We start from the raw sequence: 12,872 nt of genomic DNA on the forward strand, positions 1-12,872 counted from the left end.
ATAGTCTTTGCCTATGCCTTCCAAGCAAAAGCTGCCAAAAATTAGGACGAAGGAACTTGCAATGCTGGCAACATGGACCACGGTCACCCTGGTGGTATAGTGGTGCTGGAGGCTGAGGATAAAGAGAAGAGCAAAAAACAGCTGAAATGAGGAAGCGTATACCCATGTGTGGGTATGAAGCGGTTCATGGGAATACACCTCCCGAAATAACACAGTGGATTTGACTTTATGTTACGCTGCTGTCAATTGGTGGTGATGAGAAGTCTGGCCCAATCCAGCCCTTGTTCATTTTGACAAGGGTCAGCTTGTCAGCATTGTCAGTTGACAGGCGAGTGCGCTTATCAGTTATAATTCCCCCAGCAGCACTAAAAACACGCTCCGATAACACGCTAGCGGCAGGGCAGGCGAGGACCTCCAAGGCATACAGAGCGAGTTCATTCCATGTGTCCAGCTCAGATACCCAATAATTAAAAGGCACAGAGGAATCATGGAGGATGCTGGTATGGTCGGCAAGGTACTCCCTCACCATCTTTTGAAACTTTCCACTCCTTGTGATAGTACCCCGTGCCTCAGGGCCTGTAAGCTGGGTGGGTCTCAGAAAACTGTCCCAGAACGTTGACAGTGTTCCCCTGTCTCAGTTGGACTGGAGTTGTGTCTCCCTCACCTGTACGCCTTGGTTGGGCAATGAACTGTGACCTCTGCCGCTAGCGTGTTCAAATGGGAATTATTTTAACAGTTCTGCAGCAAGGGCCTTCTGGTACTGCCCCATTTTTGTAGACCTCTCCACCTCAGGAATAAGAGAGTGAAAGTTTTCCTTTTAGCGGAGGTCTAAAAGTGTCACCAACCAGTAATGACTGTCACCCAACATTTTGACAACGCGAGGCTCACGGTTAAGGCAGCGTAACATAAAGTCAGCCATGTGTGCCAGACTGGCAACGGGCAAGACTTCCGTGTCCTCACCAAGATGACGACTGACCATGCTCTCCTCCTTCTCCTTCTCCCCCCTGTCCTCAGGCCACTCACGCTGAACCAACGGTATGACAGTTGTACAGGCACTACCGTCTACTGCGCATGATACAAGCTCCTGTTCTTCCTCCTCCTCCTCTCCCTCATTGTCCCCCAATGCACGTTGGGAGGAGATGAGGCTGGGCTGTGTGTAATCGACCGCTACAGCTTCTTGTTCCATCTCATCATACTCTGGCTGCAATGCCTCCTCTTTAATTCTCTGCAGAGAGCGTTGCAAAAGACAGACAAGTGGGATGCTGACGCTAGTGATGGCGTCATCGCCACTCACCATCTTGGTGGACTCCTCAAAGTTTGTCAGGATGGTACATATGTCAGACATCCAGGTCCACTCCTGAGGTCTTATGTGTGGAGTCTGACCTGAATATTGATGGCCTTGTTGCAGCTGGTACTCCACAACTGCTCTCTTCTGCTCACAAATCCTTTGCAACACGTGGAGGGTAGAGTTACAACGTGTGGGGACATCACACACCAGTCGGTGTGGCGGAAGCTGCAAACGCTGCTGCAACACAGCAAGGGCGGCGGAAGCTGTAGCCGACTTCTGAAAATGAGCTGACAGGCGGCGTACTTTGATGAGCAGATCTGGCAACTTGGGGTACGATTTAAGAAACCGCTGAACCACGAGGTTAAGCACATGAGCCAGGCATGGTATGTGTGTGATCACGCCTCACCTCAGAGACGCCACCAGGTTGCGGCCATTGTCACACATGACAATCCCTGGATGTAGGTTCAGCGGTCTCAGCCACAGATCTGCCTGCTCTTTCATAGCTGTCCACAACTCACAAGCAGTGTGAGGTTTATCACCTAAGCTTATGAGTTTCAGCACAACCTGTTGCCGCTTGGCTGAGGCAGTACTGCAGTGCTTCCAGCTTATAACTGATGTGGTGATATCTGAGATGGAGGCTGAACATGAGGAGGAGGATGATGCGCAGGAGCTGTACACTGTGGGGGCAACTCTGACTGACATAGGGCCCGCAATCCTCGGTGTGGGGAGGATGTGTTCCGTCCCAAGATCCGACTGGGTCCCGGCTTCCACTATGTTTACCCAGTGTGCCGTCAGGGAGATGTACCGTCCCTGGCCACAAGCACTTGTCCACGTGTCCGTTGTCAGGTGAACTCTCCCAGCAACTGCGTTGTTGAGGGCACGGCAGATGTTTTGGGACACGTGCTTGTGTAGTGCGGGGATGGCACACTGGGCAAAATAGTGTCGGCTGGGGACCGAGTACCGCGGGACTGCCACCGCTATCAGGTTGCGGAAGGATTCCGTCTCCACCAGCCTAAAAGGCAGCATTTCCAAGCCAAGCAGTCTTGAAATGTGCGAATTTAGGACTCTTGCCTGTGGGGCGTTGGCTGCAAATTTGCGCTTTCGTTCAAATGTCTGAGATATGGACAATTGAATGCTGCGGTGGGACGTGGACGTTGATGCTGTTTCTTGAGAAACTGCCATAACAAGTGAACAAGTGAAGACTGAGAGGAGGGGGCATCTTTGCATGCAGTATGGACAGAGGATTGCCTTGCACGCACAACAGGGGGTTCTCTTACATGCACAACAGCGGAAGAAGCAGTGGTGACACCCGCTGACACTGGTCGTGGACCCTGAGGTTCGCCCCACAAAGTCGGGTGCTTTGCTGCCATGTGCCTGATCATGCTGGTGGTGGTCAGGCTGGTAGTTTTGTCACCCCTGCTGATGCTGGACTGGCAGGTGGTACAAATGGCCTTTTTGGGGTTATCAGCAAAGTCTTTAAAAAAATTCCAGACTCTGGAAGACTTACCCCTTGTACTGGCAATGTCCCTCGTGTTGATGTTTTACGGGAACGGTTGCCAGCCTTCTGTCTGCGGCCACCACACTGCTTCTTCCTGCCTGTTGGGGTACTCTGCCTTCCTCCCCCTGTGTGCTGCTGGCCTCGCTCTGCGTGTCCACCTGTCACGTTGGGTCAGTTACTAGATCATCCACCACCTCCTCCTCTTCCACTTGCGCACCACGGTTCTCCTCCTCACTTCGTGGCAATTGTGTCTCTTCATCATTCACCTCTTATGACAAATTGCCAGTGTCACCTTCCTGTGGCCGTGGCTGTTCAAATATTTGGGCATCGCTACATGGGATCTCCTCTTCCACCACTTTAAGCGGAGCAGGCTAGGGGCCCAAATATGGAAATGGACCAGTGAACAGCTCTTCAGAGAGTCCAACTGTGGGATCAGTTGCTGTCTGACGACACTCGGCATTGTGGAAGGAAGGAGCATCAGGGTGAGGAGGAGAATGCGGTCGAGACTCACGGCTACTAAGACTTGACCGTGTGGAAGACAGACTGGAGGTGGTGGTGCCCAGGTGACTGGAAGTATTATCTGCTATCCAATTAATAACCTGTTCACACTGATCAGTTCGCAATAGTGGTGTTGTTCTGTGCTTCCCTGGTAATTCAGTCAAGAACTGGAAGCGGGAAGATGTGTCTGTTGGTTGTGGCACATTTTCACCTTGGCCACGGCCCCATCCTCTGCCCGCACCATCACCAGAACATCCAGTTCCATGTCCCTTGCCACACGCCTTGCCCATTGTAAATGAAGTAAAATAGCTTACACTCGCACTATCAATGGCAAAATGGTAATAAAAAGGAGATTAGAACAGTGGAAGAGGAAAACCACAGTTCTAGTTCCCTGGCCTACACCAGAATCTTTTAAACAGATATATTTGTGTCTGAACAGTCACCGGGACACTCAAACAGTTTTTTTTATGGAAAAAAGGCAAAAAGGTGGATAACACCCTGATTTGAACCGTGGAAGAGGAGAACCACAGTTCTAATTTCCTGGCGTATACCAGACTTTTTTAAATAAATATATTTGTGTCTGAACAGTCACCGAGACACTCAAACTGTTTTTTTTTATGGAAAAAAAGGCAAAAAGGTGTATAACACCCAGATTTGACAAAGTGGATAATACAGAGATTTGAACCATGGAACTGCAAAACCACAGTTCTAGTTATCTGGCCTAAACCAGACTCTTTTCAACAGATATATTTGTGTCTGAACACTCACAGACACACTCAAATTTTTTTTTGGGGGGTGGAAATACCAAAAGGTTAATAAGACAGGTATTTGTGCAGTCTGACTGAGGGAAAAAAAAGAGGATTTAGATGAAAAAAAAAGGATTTTTCCTGGCCCCTGAGACCTGGGGCTAAGTCTAGCACTTTGAGCAGCAGCAGCACACAGGACAATTTTTTTGTTCTTTAGTAAAATGAAAAGGTTGAAAACTCTGCTGTGCATAATAATTTGGAACATGCATTTTGAGTGCAGTTTGAGTTTTTTATTTTTTTTTAAATATACTGTTATCATCGGCAGTTTGTAAAAAAACCTTTCAATTGTACTCTAATAGTTATTTGACTGGAAAATTACAATGACTGCAATTCATATAGGTAATTTGGGAAAATCTGAGAAAATATTATTTGCATAATAATTTGGAACACAGTGTAATACTAGAGTTTGTGCCAAAGTTAGCTAAATTTTGATCCATTATCTGCTAAAGGCTCATTAAAAATAGTAACTTTGCCTCAATGTCTTTCAATCTAAAACAAACTCGATACCTACTAAATAGCTAACTGATTCTATTGGAAAATTTTTGATCACTGTAGGTATCACTAGAGGGACAGTTTTGATCAAACTATTGTTGGGGAACCATTCTAAAGCTATTCGGTGGATCCCCACATACACATGCATGATCAATTTTGTTGCTTGTGCATATTTTTTCAGTAAAAGAGAATAGCAACTCCCTGTTAGACACCTCTGTGGCAGCTTAGTGGGAACAAAGGATGGAGCAAGTTAAAATCCAATATGTCCAGCCTTTTCAATCCTTCCTTTGCCCACCATCATCTGTCAAGAGAGACTATTACAAACAATCACTGTGCCACATATTCTAGCATTAGTTCTGAGGTCAGTGATTTGCTGCAGTTGTCACATGCCATCAATGCACCAGGAAAATAAAAATCAATATGCGGGAACCATTTGAGCATCAGTACTAGATATAAAAAGTAATTAGTTGATGAGTAATGTTTGTTTTTATTATTTTTTATTATCTTAATTTGCTATGTTACATTTTTGGTATGTATACATCTTTAAAACACTATTCCCATATTATTCCCTATATCCATCTGGAAACTCGAAAATGGTGCTATGAAGCGCAATCTGGAGTAGAGTGTAGATACACATGCTCGACCTTTGCTACATTTATTGTCCATGAAAGTGTCAGAGAGAGACAAGTGCTGTACTTGGCTTTCTTCAACAGCCCCCTTAACAATTAATGGACTGGAAGCCAATCGTGTACACTACCACTCCATTCAATATGGGGCTGTAGAACCCTGTTCTCAAGGTTCGGGAGCGTCAATCACAGGACCACTGGGCGCCCAAGAAGTCAGACTACCAGCAATCAACAAGTTTTCCCCTATCTTTTGTATAATGGATAACTTGATTTTTGGGAAATAACGATTTAATAAATTATCAATTTTGTTCATAACTGTTTAATGAGTTGTCAATTTTACTAAATTCAAATTACATCCATTATAGGGAATCTGTCACAAGGTTTTGGAATGTAATCTGAGATAACCATGATGTAATGGAAGAGATCCTGACTATAGAGGTGTGTCATTTACTAAGCTGTGTTTTACTGTTTCAATACAATCAATGTTTTATCAGCAGAAGATCATCACTACAGGACAACTGACCTCATGTCTCCAAGTCCAACCACACCTCACCAATGATTAGCAGCTTTCTGTCACTATACAATGTACAAAGAAAATGCCAGTCAGTGGTGTGGGCATATAATATAAGCCATCTTTCAAAAATGGCCTCCTTACAATCAAAAAATATATCAAAATATAAGAGAAGCAAATATAAATAATTTATAAAAAAAAAACAAGTAGCGTATGAAATAATGTAATAATTTTTCTTTGTCTTGTGCACTTTATGACCTATTTTTGACATATTCTTGAGTATTCTTTTGAGCAGCCCTACATTTTTTCATAACTATTTCATATACCACTTGTTTTTTTTTAGATACTGTTTATAATTACTGGCCTTATATTTTGATATATTTATTTTGAGGAGGTTACTTTTGAAAGAAGGCTTATATAATATATTTATGATTTATTAATTGCAATTTTTTTCTACCCCTGTGCTTACTCACCAGTTTTTATTTTTGTTTTTCTGTGTGAGTTTTTAATGAATGAGATTTTAACTATAATATTATAAATTACTTATCACTTTTTTACCATGCTGTTATCTTGGTTTGTACATGTTTTTTGCAGGTTTATTGATTTTTTATGTGAATTTCCATTTACTGTTTACAGGATATTTTTCATAGATTTTGCTAAATTCAAATTAATTTAATAAATAATTTCTAGCTTAAGACATTTAAAGGGTGATAGCAAAGCAGACAATTATCTTTCAGTAATCATGTTAAACAACATAACAAATCAGTTGAGACAAAAATGCAAAACTCATAACATGTAACATTCATAAGATTTATATTGATCTACCCACCTGGACTCCTCCAAATCCATTGGGCCCCAAGTATCTTTCACACTCTGCTGCAATGTCATCCCACCTCCACTCAAATAAGTGAACGATTGATGTTCGTCCATATTTAGTGTTGGGATTGTACTGAGCTGAGCATAGCCCAATAGCCACCAACAGAAGAAGGAGCTTCATCCTGCCCGCTAATGTGACAGCATACAGTTTTGGAATACTCTTTTATACTATGAGTTACGCAATGGGTTGTGTTTCTAAGTGGCCACCTGCAAATCTTTTTCTGTGATATATGAAGCCAGGTGATAATATTCTGGAAATTCCCACAAATAGACATGTTTTATCATATTTGTAGTATATTCATATCAATTGAACATGATAAACAGAACTCATATAAACAAGGACAACTTACAGGGTAACATACAGTATGAAGGTTGAAAAAAAACACATGATCAACTTACTTCAACCTGTGTACTTTGAGGTCTACAGGAAAATAAAATGTCCTCCAAGAGACAGTTTAAAATTATCCTTATATTAGAGGAAACCAACTCTTCCAAAATCAAAATATAGCAGAAAAAAAGCTAAATAAGTCCAACATTTTGTGTCAGTCCATTTCATAGCATACAATATATTTACCCCTTTCGAGCCAAGGCCATTTTTTCATTCTTTCACTTTCTTTTTATTGTCATGATACTTTTTTACTATCGATTTTGATGAGGCCTTTTTTTTAAGTCTTTTTATTCCCTTTTTTGGGGGGAAGGTGAGGAGTTTAATTTTATATTTTCAAAGATAGGACTCACAAGTGTGGTAATATCTAATAGGATTATTTTTCAATTTTTAATTCATTTTTAATTTACAGAACAGGATCAGAAGGGTAATTTGAAATTGTATGTTTGTTTATTTTTCTTTCTTTTTTTTTTCTTAACTTTAAAATATTTTTGTTTTTACATTTGAGCCTATGATTGCTTGGCTGCTGTATGTCACAGTGTATTTATTTCATTTGAAGCTCTGCCTGTAGCAGTTACAGAAAGTTGTCATTTGTTCTGCCATACATTGAGGGCCCAACATGTGGTTGCATGTTTGTCGCATGTGGGTAAGGGATTAAAACTATTAGAATTTTTGGTTGGAACATTGCTTTTATACAAAGTTCTAAATTCCCTGCATAGGTAAAGATAACACTCTCCCTCTCCATGACACTCGATTACATTATGGCAAAGAGCCTATAATTGCACCATGCTGTAATAGTATACAGGTGCATCTCAGTAAATTAGAATATCATCAAAAAAGTTAATTTATTTCAGTTCTTCAATACAAAAAGTGAAACTCATATATTATATAGAGTCATTACAAACAGTGATCTATTTCAAGTGTTTATTTCTGTTAATGTTGATGATTATGGCTTACAGCCAATGAAAACACAAAAGTCATTATCTCAGTAATTTAGAATACTTTATAACAACAGCTTGAAAAAAATCCGAAACGTTGGCCTACTGAAATGTGTGTTCAGTAAATGCACTCAATACTTGGTCGGGGCTCCTTTTGCGTCAATTACTGCATCAATGCGGCGTGGCAAGGAGGCGATCAGCCTGTGGCACTGCTGAGGTGTTTTGGATGCCCAGGTTGCTTTGATAGCAGCCTTCAGTTCATCTGCATTGTTAGGTCTGGTGTCTCTCATCTTCCTCTTGACAATACCCCATAGATTCTCTATGGGGTTAAGGTCAGACAAGTTTGCTGGCCAATCAAGCACAGTGATACTGTTGTTTTTAAACTAGGTATTGGTTCTTTTGGCAGTGTGGACAGGTGCCAAGTCCTGCTGGAGAATGAAATTTCCATCTCCAAAAAGCTTGTCGGCAGAGGGAAGCATGAAGTGCTCTAAAATTTCCTGGTAGACGGCTGCGCTGACTTTGGTCTTGATAAAACACAGTGGACCTACATCTGCAGATGACATGGCTCCCCAAACCATTACTGATTGTGGAAACTTCACACTAGACTTCAAGCAGCTTTGATTGTGTGCCTCTCCACTCTTCCTCCAGACTCTGGGACTTTGATTTCCAAATGAAAATTGGAACTCTGGAACCTTGTGGAGTGTGCAAATGACTGCCTTCTGGACATCTGTCAAGTCGGCAGTCTTCCCCATGATTGTGGAGCCTACTGAAACAGACTAAGGGACTTTTTTAAATGTTTAGGAAGCCTTGCAGGTGTTTTTTGTTAATTATTCTAATTTACTGAGATAATGACTTTTGTGTTTTCATGGGCTGTAAGCCATACACATCAACATTAACAGAAATTAACACTTAAAATAGATCACTCTGTTTGTAGAACTGAAATAAATTAAATTTTTGATGGTATTCTAATTTAGTGAGATGCACCTGTATTTTGACAACTATACTGATGAGCAAAAGGGTAACAATATTTATGAAAAAAATATTGTTTGTGCTGTGAAATCCATAACGTTTCTTATTTTTTGGTTGGTGGACCAGTGTTGGGGCTTGTTTTTTTGTATCAATTTTAAAGCTTTACATTGTATTTTTATTTTTTCAGTTATTTTTGAAGAAGGAAAAGGCGGGTTATTTAATCTTTTAATACTTTTTATTTTTTATTCTTTGTAAAACATTTTTCTTAATTGTTAGATGCAAAGAAGGTCTGCAATAGCGCTGCCACTAATACAATGAATAATAGATGAAGAGCTGCGTTCTAAAAATGCACTAGTAGTCCACGTGCTCAATAGTTTATACCGATGTAGAAAGAGCAGAACGCGCTCACACACCAAATGAAGAAAATCAAGTGGAGTAAAGCAAGATCTTACCTGATGTGGACCATGAGGAACCCACTAGGGTGAACGCTGCCCACTTGCTCCACAGTCACCTAGGTGAGTGCGGAGAGCAGCAATGCCTCTGATGTCCACAGTGCTCTGTGGTAGATGCGACTTGCTAGAGCCCGCTGGTACCAGGATATACTGATAAGTGACAGGCGCTCCAACGGCTCCGATGTCGGTGGTGCTGTGGGGAGGATCCAGCTGACTCTAATGCACCAAGGTAAGTGCAGAAAGCGGCAGTGCTTCTAATGTCCATGGTGCTCTGTGGCTGGCCCGACTCGGTACAGACCGAACCAGCTGGAAGAGACCGCTCACCTGCTTCACAGATTCTCCGGTGGATATGGAAGACTGCGGGGACTCAGATGTTTGTGATGATTGGTGCAGAGTGGACAAGACCCACTGTGTCCAGAAATTGGTCAGATAGGTGCCACAAGCTCCACTAGCTCTGTGGGAGAAAGAGCTGGATGAGGGAGATGTGATGCACAGTAGTATGGCACAAGACAATCCACGTGGTGTAGCACGTTGTGCCGACCGGTCACACCTGTGTGAGTATCAGAGTGGTGAATCAATGCTCCATGTTGGAGTGACGTCACTGAAACTGCGAGCCTCTCGGAATCGAAAGAATGCTCCCAGCGATATCCGATGCGTTTCCGAGGATACGACCTCCTTCGTCAGGGATTGCCAACAATTAGAGCATGATCAAATTTTTAGACAACTGTCCACTCTGATTGGTCCCCGTGGATGCACCATCAATTAAATGCAAAAAGTTCAATTTCAAGAGAATGCCAAGAGTGTGCAAAGCAGTCATCAAAGCAAAGGGTGGCTACTTTGAAGAACCTAGAATATAAGACATATTTTCAGTTGTTTCACACTTTTTTGCTAAGTATATAATTCCACATGTGTTAATTCATAGTTTTGATGCCTTCAGTGTGAATGTACAATTTTCATAGTCATAAAAATACAGAAAAATCTTTAAATGAGAAGGGATGTCCAAACTTTTGGTCTATACTGTATATATATATATATATATATATATATATGTGTGTATGTATGTATGAGTAAGCGCACGGTACTATAAATACGAAAATCTATATGCATGAAATTAAGGACACAGAAGTATTATTACCCAATAAGGACATGAATCCAGGCAGCCACAAACAGATGAAATTTGTCCCGCCTATAATCTTTGTGGGGGGGGTTGCTGCCTGGCAATGCAGGATCCATCTTTTATTGTAAACTAGTCAGTCGACTTTCTTGATTTACAGGTATATGGACAACCATGGGTCTATAAAAATAGATCTTTTTCAGGAAAAATTACATCAGCCAATAAATTACTACATGCAAACTCTGCACTTACGATGTGTTTAATTTACAATATAACAAACAGGTAATATTTATAGGTTTGCTATATATGCTCAGAAGACTTGAGATTTGAAGAACAGACAAAATCACGACAACAGAGCTTCTTGGATAGAGGCTACAGTAAACGATGTCTGAGGAGAGCATTCAGAAAATTCAAACTGAGTTTATGGACATCTTTACGTAATTCAGGTTTACATGAATACATTGGTTCAATTCCATTATTTACATATCGCAGCTCCAAAAATGGATGTGATAAGGTGGTTCACGAATACCACAGGGAGACAAAACCAAGATCTGTCTTTGGATCTTGTTGCCTCAGATGGGGCTGTTCTTCCTGTGGTGGTTCTGTCACATATCCTAATGTGGTAACTACAATGGTTTTATGGGACTCTACACATAACAAGTCCTACAATATCACACATCACATTGATTCCTCCAGCATCTGTGTTATCCATACTGCCACCTATCCATGTGATAAGCTATATGGTGGCATGATGACTTGGCCATTCAAATGGTGTACATGTTAACATGGTTGTAGGAGTATTTATATGGTTGTTGGTTGTATTGAGGAGGCACGAGAAGAACAAGATTTGAATAAGCCAAAAAACATTCCTTGACAATTTAAAGTTTTACACAGTTGTAACTCATCCACATTCCATATTTGTAGTTATCAATTAGACAACAGCAGGCCCAAAGTTGAGACATTGGAAGACAATAGTGCAACGTAAGACCATGAGGATCACAAAATGTAATACTCTTCCTCCCCAAGGATTAAATTAATATAATAGTTTTGGTCCTTTTCTGCAATTCATGTACTTTTGTTTGTAAAAGTATAGGATGTGACAGTTTAATAAATATCAATTTTCCACTTCTAAGAACAAGGCTGGTTGCCTTTCTCCTTTATATGATGGGCATATGTGTGAATATGTGTACACATGTGCATATATGTCATTACTTTTTTAGTTGTTTTTATCTAGCTGATTTTTTTTCATTATACGTGTCTATACAGTATGTACATTTTTTTTCCTTTATGCAGTTTTCAGCTCAAGACTAGAGATGAGCGTTGTTCGACTAGAACTGTTCGCCAATCTCAAATTCGAGCTGTTTTGGGCGGTGTTCGAGTTGTTCGACGAACCCGAACGATTTGCAAAAAATTCGGCTGTTCGAGGTTATGTTCGATAACTGTTCGTGCACCAAAAGCGTGTCCTGCATGTCTGGCGCTATTTAGAGCACCAATCATGCAGGGATTGTCTGCCACTCACTGTAATGCCACAGCCATGGTGGTTGTGGCATTACAGTGATTGCCCAAATGGATGGGAACAGTGCCAATAGTGAAACATGAAAAGCCGGGAATTCAGCAGCGGCATACACCGGTACCCGACAATTTAGAACCGAAAGAATAGAGCTTCACACATAGATTAGATAGATATAAACATGTCAGCCACATATATAAGAAGTACAGTGACAGTGCTGCTTACTGTACTTGTCATTTAGCGTAAAGGATTTATCAAAAAAAATAATAGTGTTTTCATGCACCGTCTCTTTAAAAAAGCCGGCCGGCAATTCAGCAGCGGTACCCGACAATTTATAACAGACAGAATAGAGCATCATACATAGATTAGATAGATAGAAACATGTCAGCCACATATATACGAAGTACAGTGACAGTGTTGCTTACTGTACTTGTCATTTAGCGTAAAGGATTTATCAAAAAAAATAAGTGTTTTCATGCACCGTCTCTTTAAAAAAGCCGGCCGGCAATTCAGCAGCGGTACCCGACAATTTATAACAGACAGAATAGAGCATCACACATAGATTAGATAGATAGAAACATGTCAGTCACATATATAATGAGTACAGTGATAGTGTTGGTTACTGTACTTGTCATTTAGTATTAAAATAAAGGATTTATTATTAAAAAAATTGTCGTGGGGTTCCCCTTAATTTTAGGCTCTAGCGGAGGTTAAGCAGACGGCTGGGGCAGATGTTTGAAGCCTGGGAAGGGGGTAATACCCACGGAGCTTCCCAGGCTACTAATATCAGCCCCCAGCTGAATACATAGCCTTTACTAGCTATTAAAATGGGGGACCCCCCAAAAAAAATGACGTGGGGTCCCCCCTAATTTAATAGCTAGCAAAGGCTAGGCAGACAGCTGGGGGCTG

General features: G+C 41.3%; 1 protein-coding gene across 1 annotated transcript in view; it reads right to left on the minus strand.

Moving 5' to 3' along the window:
• Positions 1-6,746, minus strand: part of LOC141156646 (pancreatic alpha-amylase-like) — a 48,938-nt gene extending 42,192 nt beyond the window's left edge. The window contains exon 1 of the mRNA XM_073642848.1: positions 6,549-6,746. Coding sequence (XP_073498949.1) covers positions 6,549-6,716 — 168 coding nt within the window. The 5' untranslated portion in view covers positions 6,717-6,746. The remainder of the gene's footprint in view (positions 1-6,548) is intronic.
• Positions 6,747-12,872: the final 6,126 nt, after the last annotated feature.

The sequence above is a fragment of the Phyllobates terribilis genome, unplaced genomic scaffold (genome assembly GCF_046119375.1).
Source record: "Phyllobates terribilis strain yellow unplaced genomic scaffold, ASM4611937v1 Scaffold_8__6_contigs__length_399053987, whole genome shotgun sequence".
In the NCBI taxonomy this organism is placed as follows: domain Eukaryota; kingdom Metazoa; phylum Chordata; class Amphibia; order Anura; family Dendrobatidae; genus Phyllobates; species Phyllobates terribilis.